Below are 11,454 nucleotides of genomic sequence, written 5' to 3' on the forward strand. Positions count from 1 at the left end.
TGAAAACTTTGTGATGGACAGTAAAAGAAATACGTAGTGTATCCTGTGTCAAATAGGGTTACCAACCTCCAGGTGGTGACTGGAGATCTCCCACTATTGCATGGCTGCTTTAGAGTGTGGATTCCATGGCACTGAAGTCCCTCCCCTCCTCAAACCCCACCCTCCTAAGGCTCTACTCCCCAAATCTCCAGGTATTTCCCAACCCGGAACTGGCAACCCTAGTGACCCCACCCCCCTGGAAAAAGTGAGCCAGATCATATGGGAAGCTTCTGTATGGCCACTGTCGTAGGCGGCAGCATCCAAAACATTGGATCACACTTTTGAGGGTCAGAGCTCTGCAGACTGAGCTCTAAGCTGAGTTAGTGTGAGCTAGCTCAAGGGCAGCTCCAGAGAAAACTAATTTATGCAGCAGCCAAATCGTTCGCTCACAACTTTAATGCCAGCAGCTCACAAATTAGAATTTTTGCTCACAAGACTCCACAGCTTAGAGGGAGCATTGCTCCAGACTTGGTTCTCAATTGGCACTACCCCGAATCTCCCCCCCCCCTTTCTTTTCACACCTGTGGAAAAAATCATGTTGTTACAGCAAGGACACAATCTAGCCTCCCAATACTGGAATTCCAGTCCTAAAGGGCAAATGTATAGGAGGGGATGCAAGCAGGGTTGCCAGCTGCCTGGAGAAAAAGTATCCTGACCAGTGTTCCCTCTAAGCTGAGTGAGTGTGAGCTAGCTCACAGTTTTTTAGCCTCCGGCTCACACATTTTTGTCTTCACTCAGGAAGGAGGGCTCCAGAGCAGACTAATTTATGCAGGAGCCAAACCGCTCGCTCACAATTTTAATGCCAGGAGCTCACAAAGAAGAATTTTTGCTCACAAGACTCCACAGCTTAGAGGGAACACTGAGATTCCTGACCCTTCTAACAGAAGCTTAATGGGATTTTACTGCCAGGTGATGGAGTTTATCTCCTTGTAAGTCTCCATGAAAGGGACAGGGCATTTTTCTCCAGGCCTCTTGGCAACCCTATGTGCAAGGTGTCTGTGCACAAAAACATTCCACACCCAACAGAGATAAGCACAGGGCCAGTAAAGAGTCATAGCTGTGGAGTTAGGTAAGTCAAGAGGCAATTTTTGCTTCCAAGCAGTGGCGTCCCCAGTTTACTTTCCTTCAGTAATAAGTATGTGGTTGCCATTCATTGGGGGGGTAGCACTGGTGCATACTTTTGGAATGAGAGCATACCTGCCCTCCATCTCTGACCCTGGGCAGCACAGGCCTCAATGACATGGATCCCACAGGTGGAGTTTACACACACAAACAAAGAGGGTCCCTTCTAATACACAAGCTCTGCATCCACACACACATTTTGCTAGTTCACTAGAGCACACTGCTAGGAGCAGTCAGGGAGGTAGTATTATGTAGCTGGACACGCACATCTGTATGTGTGGTGCACCCCTGCATGCATGCAAGAAGCGAAATACAAGTGAACAAGAAAAATAATCTCAGCTTATTGGTAAGAGCTGATCTGAGCGTCAGTAAGAGCTTACTTGGGTAACAGCCTACTGTGTCAACTGCACAACATGAAAATCATTGTTGCAAGCATGGCTGTGTGTGTGATGAAACCGGCACTGAAATTCTAGCACAGATTGAGAGAGAGAAGCAGATGGACACAGCTGGGAATTGGCTGAAACACATCGGGGATCCAGGCTCTCTCTCCCCCTCCGGGATCCAAATGTCTCTTTGTCTGCACCTGCAGTCTATTTGTATATCTGTAAATAAAAGCAAGTACTACAAACTCACCATAAGTCTCTGGTGTTCTTTCCTCCAAAGGGAACCCAACCCAAGTATACTCTAGCCATGAACAGAAGGAAGACTGAGCTGGGAGGGAGAGACACAGAATTCAGCATCCTCAGCAATTCAGCGTCCATTACAGTTGGAAAAAGAGCTGAAGAAGTGCTAAAGGAAGGATTCATTTGAAATGTGGTGGTGGATGAAGAAGAAAAGTAGATTTTTATGTCCCACTTTTCTGTACCTTAAGGAGTCTCAAAGGGGCTTTCAATCTCCTTCCCTTCCTCTCCCCCACAACAGGCACCTTGTGAGGTGGGTGGGACTAAGAGAGTTCTGAGAGGATCGTGACTGGCCCAAGGTCACCCAGCAGGCTTCATGTGTCTCAAAGGGGCTTACAATCGCCTTCCCTTCCTCTCCCCACAACAGGCATCTTGTGAGGTAGGTGGGGCTGAGAGAGTTCTGAGAGAACAGTGACTGGCCCAAGGTAACCCAGCAGGCTTCACGAGGAGGAGGAACGGGAATCAAACCCAATTCTCTGGATTAGAGTCCACCACTCTTAACCAATATACCACTCTGGCTTTCAGTTTTACAGATACCGTGGGCTGCCCAAAAGACAAATAAGTGGGTTCTAGATCAAATCAATCATGAATTCTCCCTAGAAGCTAAAATGACTAAACTGAGGCTATCGTACTTTAGTTACATTCTAAGAAGACAAGAGTCACTGGAAAAGACAATAATGCTAGGAAAAGTTGAAAGCAGGAAGAAAAGAGGAAGACCCAACCTGAGATGGATGGACTCAGTCAAGGAAGCCACGGTCTTTACTTTTCAAGACCTGAGCAAGGCTGTTAGAGGACATGAATTCCTAAGGTCACGATAAGTCAGAGGTGACTTGACAGCACTTAACACACACACAAGGAAAGGATGAATGAAAAGGGCTGTGTACTTTGGCATGATGCATAACAGCCCTTTCTTCCCACTGCCTACAAGAAGCAGAATGTCCTACTCTGCATAAAGAAAAAGAAGAAGAGAAGAGATTGGATTTATACCCTGCCCTTCACTACCCAAAGGTGTCTCAGAGCGGCTTACAAACTCCTTTCCCTTCCCCTCCCCACAACAGACACCCTGTGAGGTAGGCGGGGCTGAGAGAGCTCTTGAAAGAAACGACTCTTTTTCAGGAACAGCTCTTATCAGAACTACGGCTTGCCCAAGGTCATCCAGCCAGCTGCACGTGGAGGAGTGGGGAATCAAACCCGGTTCTCCCAGATTAGAGTCCACGCACTTAACCACTACACCAAACTGGCTCTCCAAATCTGATAAACACTGCTGTGTCCATTTAGCATCGAAGCAACTTCTCATTGATTGCTGGGTTTTGTGATGTTCAGTTGGAGTCAATTTTTGCTACTTCTTCCCCAAATGCCAGGGGAGTGGCCTGCTATCAGCCATACCCTATGGCAGTGGTGGCGAACCTATGGCACGGGTGCCAGAGGTGGCACTCAGAGCCCTCTCTGTGGGCACGCGTGCCATCGCCCCAGCCAGGCCCAGACCATCATTAAAGTGTCGAATTCTCTGCCAAATAATTTTAAGTAAATGAAAGCATTTGGGATTGCTTTCCTTACTTTGTTTCGATCATCTTAAGTTAATGTATGAGTTGTTTTTTCTAAAGTAAAACCTCAGTATTCAGGTTAAATTGCCGTGTTGGCACTCTGCGATAAATAAGTGGGTTTTGGGTCGCAGTTTGGGCACTCGGTCTCTAAAAGGTTCGCCATCACTGCCCTATGGCCACGGCTGTCAGAGTAGCATTCTCTCCAAGATGCAGGCAGAGGCCAGAAGTTCATGTCTTGAAAGACACACACACACACACCGCTTGTGCACTTGAACATCCAACCTGATGAAGAGTTCTGCAAAACTTGAAAGCTTGCACACAGTTTTGTTCAGGTGGGTTGTTGTGTTGGACTGAAGCAGAAGCACCTTCCTGGCAACCAACCCCCCCAACACCTATATGTAATGGTTGAAGAAGTTTTGTTTCACTGTATCTGAAGAAGTGTGTATGTACACGAAAGCTTATACCTTGAATAAAAAACTTTGTTGGTCTTTAGGGGGCCCCTGGACTCAAACTTTATTACACTCTTCTGTGTCATTTTGGTTGGTCTTAATAAAAGGAATGCCATGGCTTTTGGCTTTGGATGAAGCTATAGACTAATCCGTCTTTTAGTAACTCTATGGATATTTTACAGAATTCTACCAGGTCCATGAATTCCATATTCCATGCGACAAAAAAAGAGAATTTTTAAAGCTCAGAGTATTTGGGTGGTGACACACTTTCTACTGCACACCACAGTGCACAAAGAGGAGTGTGAAATCAGGGTGGGTCTGTCTCAGCTCCATCTCACTCTCTCTACCAAAACTCTATATGCAGATCTATTTTAAAAAACTGGCCTTGATTTCAGAGACCAGCAATGCAGATCACACATTCCATCTGCGCGTCCAAGCCCCACACTCACGCAATACTGAGTTATAAAGAAAATACTGACAGACCAAAGTCAACTAATTAAAAATCATTCCTTTATTTCCTTTCATCTAGGTTAAATGGACTCTGGCGTGCTCCATCCTGCCTACAGCTTTGAGAAAGTGTAAACCCTAATATTGTCAGACAGCCGAACAAATATTTGCAGCCAAATCTGATTCAATATTTACTGAGAAATGTCCCACCGATGTCAAGGCAAATTGTCCGTGGAGGTGCACTCAGGATTGTGATCACAAAGAAAGACGTGTGTACAAACCTCAGCACAAATAGCTCAAGCTATCAGTGAGCTCTGCAAAGAGTAAATAGCCGAAAAGGTCAGGTTACGTTTCCCGCATATAGCTATATCATTATTGCTGTTGTTATTATTATTACTACTATTACTACCACTCATAAGAATAAATGAGTACTGAATGCTTATATCAGAGCAGAGGTTAATCAATAAATTTCCCAGCACTGCATGGTTGCAGGCTGACTCCATTAGAACACTGGTATTGATCAGCAAACCTCCTGATTTAATTTCTGTTCCCAAGGAAATTCAGGACACAATTAGATGTAACATGAAATCCAAAGTTCTGCAAAAAATAAAACCAAAAAAACCAAAATGAAACCCAGCCCTATGGCGAGTAATTGATTTATTGAGATGTTTCTTTTTCTTTTCTTTTTTTATTGAGATGTTTCTTGATTGTCTTGCCCCTACACAGGAGGTCCCATCCTTCTGCAAGGGTCAGCTGACCTCAGCACCCTTATTCTGAGCACTGCCCTACCTATGCCCATGGCAGCCAATGTAAGGAGAAACACTCAGTGGGGGTGGGTCTGTTCCACTAAGCTAGGAGCTTCCCCACAATTAGGGTTGCCAACCTCCAGGTGGCGGCTAGAGATCTCCCCGCATTAAAACTGGTCTCCAGACAACAGGGATCAGTTCGCCTGAAGAAAATGGCTACCTCTGAAGGTGGACTGTGTGGCATTATACCCCACCCAGGTGCCTCCCCTCCTCAAGTTCTGGAGACCTCCAGAGAATACCAGGGCTGGGAAGCCAGAGGCAGGCCATCAAGCCACTTCTCTGAATGTCCTCCATGCCCCGGTAGGAGTCGTCAGAGGTCATAATGACTTCCAGGCATGGGCGCGCACCAGGGGTCGTTTCGTAGAAAAAGAGCTAGGGGAACTCATTAGCATAACTCATTAGCATATGCCACACCCCCTGACATCACCGGAAGTGTGTCATAAGGCCACACCCCCTGACATCACCTACCTCAGGGAAGCTCCTGGATGGGGCTGGGAGTCCTTGCGGAGGCCATGTGGAGTGGCCTCGGCCAGGCAGAGGGGGAGGCCGCCAACTTACCCTCCTGCTTCTTCCTCCTTCTGCAACAGAATGAGGCTGGAAGAAGGGGGCGACCGGAAGAAGGGGCGGGGCTTTGTCGTGTGCCCCGCCCCCTGCACCTCACCCGGGGAACTGCAATCCCCCGCGATCCCCCCAGAAATGACCTCTGGCGCGCGCGCACACACACAAAAATAACAAAACAAAAAACAACTTGAATGGAGCTCAATGCTATTGGATTGCAATATTTTATTCTGCATGCAGGGAACAGTGACTGGCATTCTGAAGTGGGATTAAACCCCTTGACCCGTGATATTGATGACCAGCCCAAAGCAGTGAATTCTTATTTTTGCTGACAACCCACAGCTGCCTTATGGCAAACACGTAGGCTTTCAAGGCAAGAGGCATTCAGAGGTGGTTTTGCCATTGCCTGACTCTGTGTGGCGACCCTGGACTCCTTTGGTGGCCTCCTGTCCAAATTATAACCAGGGCCAACCCAGCTAAGCATCTGAGATCTGACAAGATCAGGCTAGCCTGGTCCATCCAGGTCAGGGCAGTGAAGGATACAAGAAATGAAGAATACATTTGAATACAGTGAGGAATACATTTGCACACTTGTGCCATTGGAAATATTGGAATCCTTTCCTTTCTGTCTTACCTTTGATCAGTCCTCACTTTCTGTTTGGTTGAGCCATCAGTTTATACGTCTCAGGCTTCTCATCTCTTAATCAGACCCACAATGATATATTAAGGAATGGTATGATAGTGAAGGGTGTGAAACTGGAAATCCCAGAGTCAAATCCTAATTTACCTGTGTACCACTCAGTGGCCATATCACAGGGCTGGATCCCTGGACAGGCTGCCCATGTGGCTGCTTGGGGCAGGCAAAGAAGCTGATTGGCATCCCACGTAGGCCCACACCACTGCTGGCTGCATCCAAGCCAAGCTTGGAGCTGGACAGAGGTGTGTGGGGGTCCCAAGAGGGGATGGGTGCATGTGGTTTCGGACAACAAGATACCTTGCCCTGGGTGGCCTTGGGCCAGTCATGCAATCTTGGCGTAATAACCTACCTCACATCACTGTTGTGAGGATAAAATGGAGAACAATGTAAAGAAAGGGAAGGGAAGGCGAGAAGATGAGGGGGAGAGAGATAGAATGGATATGAAGTCCACTCCCCCAATGCACTCTTAGCCATGGCAGGGTGAGAAAACATTTTGACTCCCACATTTTTTCATCTCACCTGCTCTTCAAGGAGCTTAGAGTGATATACAGGGATCCTCCCTTCCTCTTCTTACCTTCAGAGGCTGGTTAGGCTTAGAGAAAGTGACTGGCCCAAGGTCACCAGTGAGCTTACAGATGAATGGGAACTTGAGTCTACACTCCTGATCTAACACACTAACAACTACTCAATACTCATACACATGAGATTCACAGAAGCAGTCACGCTAAGGACTTGTACAGATCCATTATGAGTTTGTGTTGATTTGATGGGATTCTGGTGCAAAAAATAGACTTTACCAGGATGAAATAGGTCAACAAGATAATGTGTACAGGCAAAGTTCTTTGAGAACCAGGGCTATTTGGGGGCAGGAACGCACAGGAACGGAGTTCTGGCTGGCTCCTGAGTTGGCCACTTCCAGCAGGAACTCGTTAACATAATAGACCACACCTAACTGCAGAAACTCATTAGGATTGGCTATATTAGGGGTGTGTGGTCTAACAAGCAAAGAAGTTCCTGCTACAAAAAAAGCCCTGGGTTTTGACAACAAACAGAGTAAACAGAATAAGAAGCAAAAGGTGAGTGTGGTAGCATGGGGGTGTGGTCTAATATGCTAATGAGCTGTGATGTCAGGGGTGTGGCTTAATATGTTAATGAGTTCCTGCTGTTGGGTGTGGCCTATTATGCTAATGAGTTCCTGCTGGGCTTTTTCTACAAAAAGAGCCCTGTTGAGAACTATACAAACATCTATTAACTAGTGCTATTTTATTTCTAGTTTGAACATCTGTGCCTGAAGAACACACTTTCAAAACGCTCCCGTCCTAGATTTTTCAACTACTAATAGGTGCAATTGCAATGGATTGCGATCAATACTGTCTTGCTGAAATACTTGAGGCACGTAATCCAGCAGGAGCACAGAAACTTTCATTCAATCACCCTAACACTTGAACACATGAAGCTGCCTTCTATGAAGTCAGACCACTGATCTATCAAGGTCAGTCTTGTGTACTCTGACCAGTGGCTCTCCAGGGTATCAAGGTCTTTTATCTACTACCTGATCCTTTGAACTGCAAATGCCAAGGATTGAACCTGAGACCTTCTGCATGCCAAGCAGATGATCCACAGTCTGTTCCTAATCACCTTTTACAGACCCTACTCCCACCGCTCCATGACCAAGACGGACTTGCCTAGGATTTTCAGCAGGCATGCCACTCCTTCAAGAGGACACATTTAAAACAGGAGCAAGTGAAGTGCATGAGCAACCTCCATACATCAGAGTAATTCTAGAACCAAGATGGGCTGGCTGCAGCCTGACTAGAATCCCCACAGTCCAGTGATGCGCAGATTTACAAAACGAATGAGCGCATACTTGATGGCTAAGGTATCATGATTCTACGTTAGGATGTCCACTACTTCTTAAGAAATTAAGTGCCCCAGCATTCTTTGCAAGATTATCAGCATCCAGTTACCCAAATTTTCTGGTAGGTGGTTCCCCAAAAAGTGAACTTTGGCTCGCCTTCTGCTCTCCTAGAAGATACCACTTTATTAGTGTCATGTCGTACTTCCCAAAACCCATTAGCAATATCACCAGAAAACTCCACATACTGGAAAATATTCAGAACTGTTCATCATTCTGCTACCTGACAAAACTTCTGTATAGTAAGAACAGTCCAGCTGGATCAGACCAGTGGCCCACCTAGTCTAGCATTATGACTCACACAATGGTCAACTAGTTACTCTGGCAGGACAACAATAGGGCATAGAGGCCAAGGCCTTCCTCAAATGTGGAGGTTCTTTTAGTCAACATGGCTGGTAGCCACTGATGGACCTCTCCTCCATGAATGTGTCTAATCCTATTTTTAAGCCATCATGCCTTTGGACATCATTATATCCTCTGAAAATGAATTCCACATTTTAATCACTCATGGAATATGTTGTCGAAGGCTTTGACGGCTGGGTTGTTGTAGATTTTCCAGGCTGTCTGGCTGTAGTCTTCTTGGCATTGTAGTACCTGAAGTTTCGCCAGCAGCTGTGACTGGCATCCGCAGAGGTATAACACAGAAAGACGGAGTACTCTCTGTGTCAATGTTGACACACTGACATTGTTGACAACATTGACACAAAGAGTACTCCATCTTTCTGTGTTATACCTCTGCGGATGCCAGTCACAGCTGCTGGTGAAACGTCAGGTACTACAATGCCAAGACCATGGCCAGACAGCCTGGAAAATCTACAACAACTAATGCATGGAATAGTTTTCTTTTGTCTGTTTTGAATCTGTTGCCCATTTATTGTGTGATCATGAGTTCTAGTATTTTGGGAGAGGGAGAAAAAAACTTATCACCACATGTTTTCTCTGCTCCAGGCATAATTTTATAAATCTCTATCATGTCCCCCTCTTTTAGCCATCTTTTTGTTAGTCTGAAAAGTCCCAGACTCTTAAACCTTTCTTCACAGGAAAGTGCTCCAACCCATTAACCACCTCAGTCACCCTCTTCTGTAGTTTTTCCAACTCTGCAATATCCTTTTTGAGATGGCAGCCAGAATTGCACACAATATTTCAACTGAGGCTGCACCATAGATCTATGCAGGTACATTATAATACAGGCAGATTCAGGTGGGTAGCCATGTTGGTCTGAAGCAATAGAACAAAGTTTGAGTCCAGGGGCACCCTTAAGACCAACAAGTTCACGCACACAAAAGCTTATACCCAGAATTAAACTTTCTTAGTCTTAAAGGTGCCCGTGGACTCAACATTTGTTACAATACAGGCAATTATTTTCAGCACCTTTCCTAGTAATCTCCAGCATGGAATTCGCCCTTTTCACCACTGTATCAGAGCTTTCAGTGACCTATCCATTTTGACCCCAAGAGCTCTTCCTCTCTCAGTTTCAGCAAGTTCAGGTTTTATTCCTACTCCTTCCTTCCTGCCATTTAACCAACGTTTAATTCATAAGACAAACCATCCCCTTATCCCATAATTGCTAAGATGATCCAAGAGTCTGTAGCGAAGCACCTTGTCAAAAGACTTTCCAAAGTTCCAATATATAACATCTACCATGTTCAGTTTCTCAAAAGTAGTGAAGCAGGACTTGCGCATTATTTCATTTCGCTGTGCATTATTCCGTTTGATTTTTTGTGCAAATTTTATTTGAAGGAACAAGCATTCTGGTTAACAGATTCCGTTCTGCAAGGTATAACCATCTCGGTAACATTCTTAACTAATACAGCAAATTCAAATTTCCCACGCTTTTGATTAACAGTGCTGAGGGAGCCGGGGGCACTGAATACTGAACTAAAGTTCAAGGCCCTCAAAGTGTCATTTTCTCACAACTGAAAACAGCTGACCGCATCATTCCCATAGTGCACCTGGGGAGCATAAGAAGAGCTCTAAACGGGCCCGGCATCCTGTTGCCACGTGTGACCAGACAGAGGCTCCTCTCCACAAAGTACACAAGCAGCACATGCATATACAGCTCAGCTCTTTTTGGTTGTCCATCCTCCAGCATTTGGTATTCAGAGGCAGACTACCTCTGAACATGGAGGCTTCCCTGAGTTGTCCTAATAATAATTAATTATTATTGTCACATGGCATTATGTGTAGTGTAGCCAGGAGATCCAAAGATCATCTGGCAGTCTTCAGTTCTAACTCTTTTTGCATTGTGCACCACCAGGTGGTGAGCTAGACTTATTTTTTAGGCTGAGAGAGTTCTGAGAGAGCTCTGACTGGCCCAAGGTCACCCAGCTGGCTTCAAGTGGAGGAGTGGAATCGAACTGGGTTCTCCAGATTAGAGTCCTATCACTCTTAACCACTACACCAGGCTGGCTCTCCTGAGTTGTCCTATCTGATAGCCCTGCAAAGACCACTGAAATCCCAGGAATCTCAGTTCTAAAGACCCCACCACACCCACAGCCCCCACATTCACTCACTTCCTTCTGCCTGTCCAGAAGCTTCACTTAGGTCCTCGAGTTATAGCGTGGGGGGGGGGGGGGGGGGGGCTATGCTGTCCATTGTATGTTCTCTGCCCTATAACTGAAGAGGTCAGGAGGAGGTGTAATGGGACGGCATTCATGCCTTGCTTTCACCTTCAAATCGCTTTCTGGGCGTTCCGCTGGGGATCAGGACTCCCAGGCAAGCTCCCCTCCCGCCCCCAGCCGCTTAACCCTTTCGACGCCGGCTTACCACCAGAATGGCGTTAAAGTGGTCGCTCTTCACTTTCTGCACCTGGATGCAGGAGGCGGGCACCTGCAACAAGCCGCCCCCTTTGGCCAGGTTGCCGGCAGCGTCTCCGTTGGGCACCAGGTTGTTGTTGCTGCTGGGCCCCACGCCCAGCGCCGCCCGGTACAGGTAGGTGTGCGTCAGCTTGCCCATGCCGGCGATCTCGACCATCTCCGGGGTGAAGTGGGAGCCGGGCAGCATGCGCACGTTGTAGCGGTACTTCTCGTACTCGTCGCCGGGGCAGCAGCAGGAGCAGCCGGAGCAGGGGCGGGCGGGTCCGGGCCGGGCGTGGAGGAGGCGCAGGGCCAGCAGCACCAGGAGGAAGCCCAGGAAGACGCAGGAGAGGCAGCCCAGCGAGACGATCAGGTAGAAGTTGAGGCGGGGGGGGGGCTGGG

At 46.9% G+C, this 11,454-nt stretch overlaps 1 protein-coding gene across 1 annotated transcript in view; it reads right to left on the reverse strand.

Moving 5' to 3' along the window:
- Positions 1–10,999: 10,999 nt before the first annotated feature.
- PCDHAC1 (protocadherin alpha subfamily C, 1) overlaps positions 11,000–11,454 on the reverse strand; it is a 2,434-nt gene continuing 1,979 nt past the window's right edge. Inside the window, exon 2 of the mRNA XM_015429202.1 lies at positions 11,000–11,449. Coding sequence (XP_015284688.1) covers positions 11,000–11,449 — 450 coding nt within the window. The remainder of the gene's footprint in view (positions 11,450–11,454) is intronic.

This window comes from Gekko japonicus, unplaced genomic scaffold (genome assembly GCF_001447785.1).
Source record: "Gekko japonicus isolate JY-2015 unplaced genomic scaffold, Gekko_japonicus_V1.1 scaffold2946, whole genome shotgun sequence".
Taxonomy (NCBI): domain Eukaryota; kingdom Metazoa; phylum Chordata; class Lepidosauria; order Squamata; family Gekkonidae; genus Gekko; species Gekko japonicus.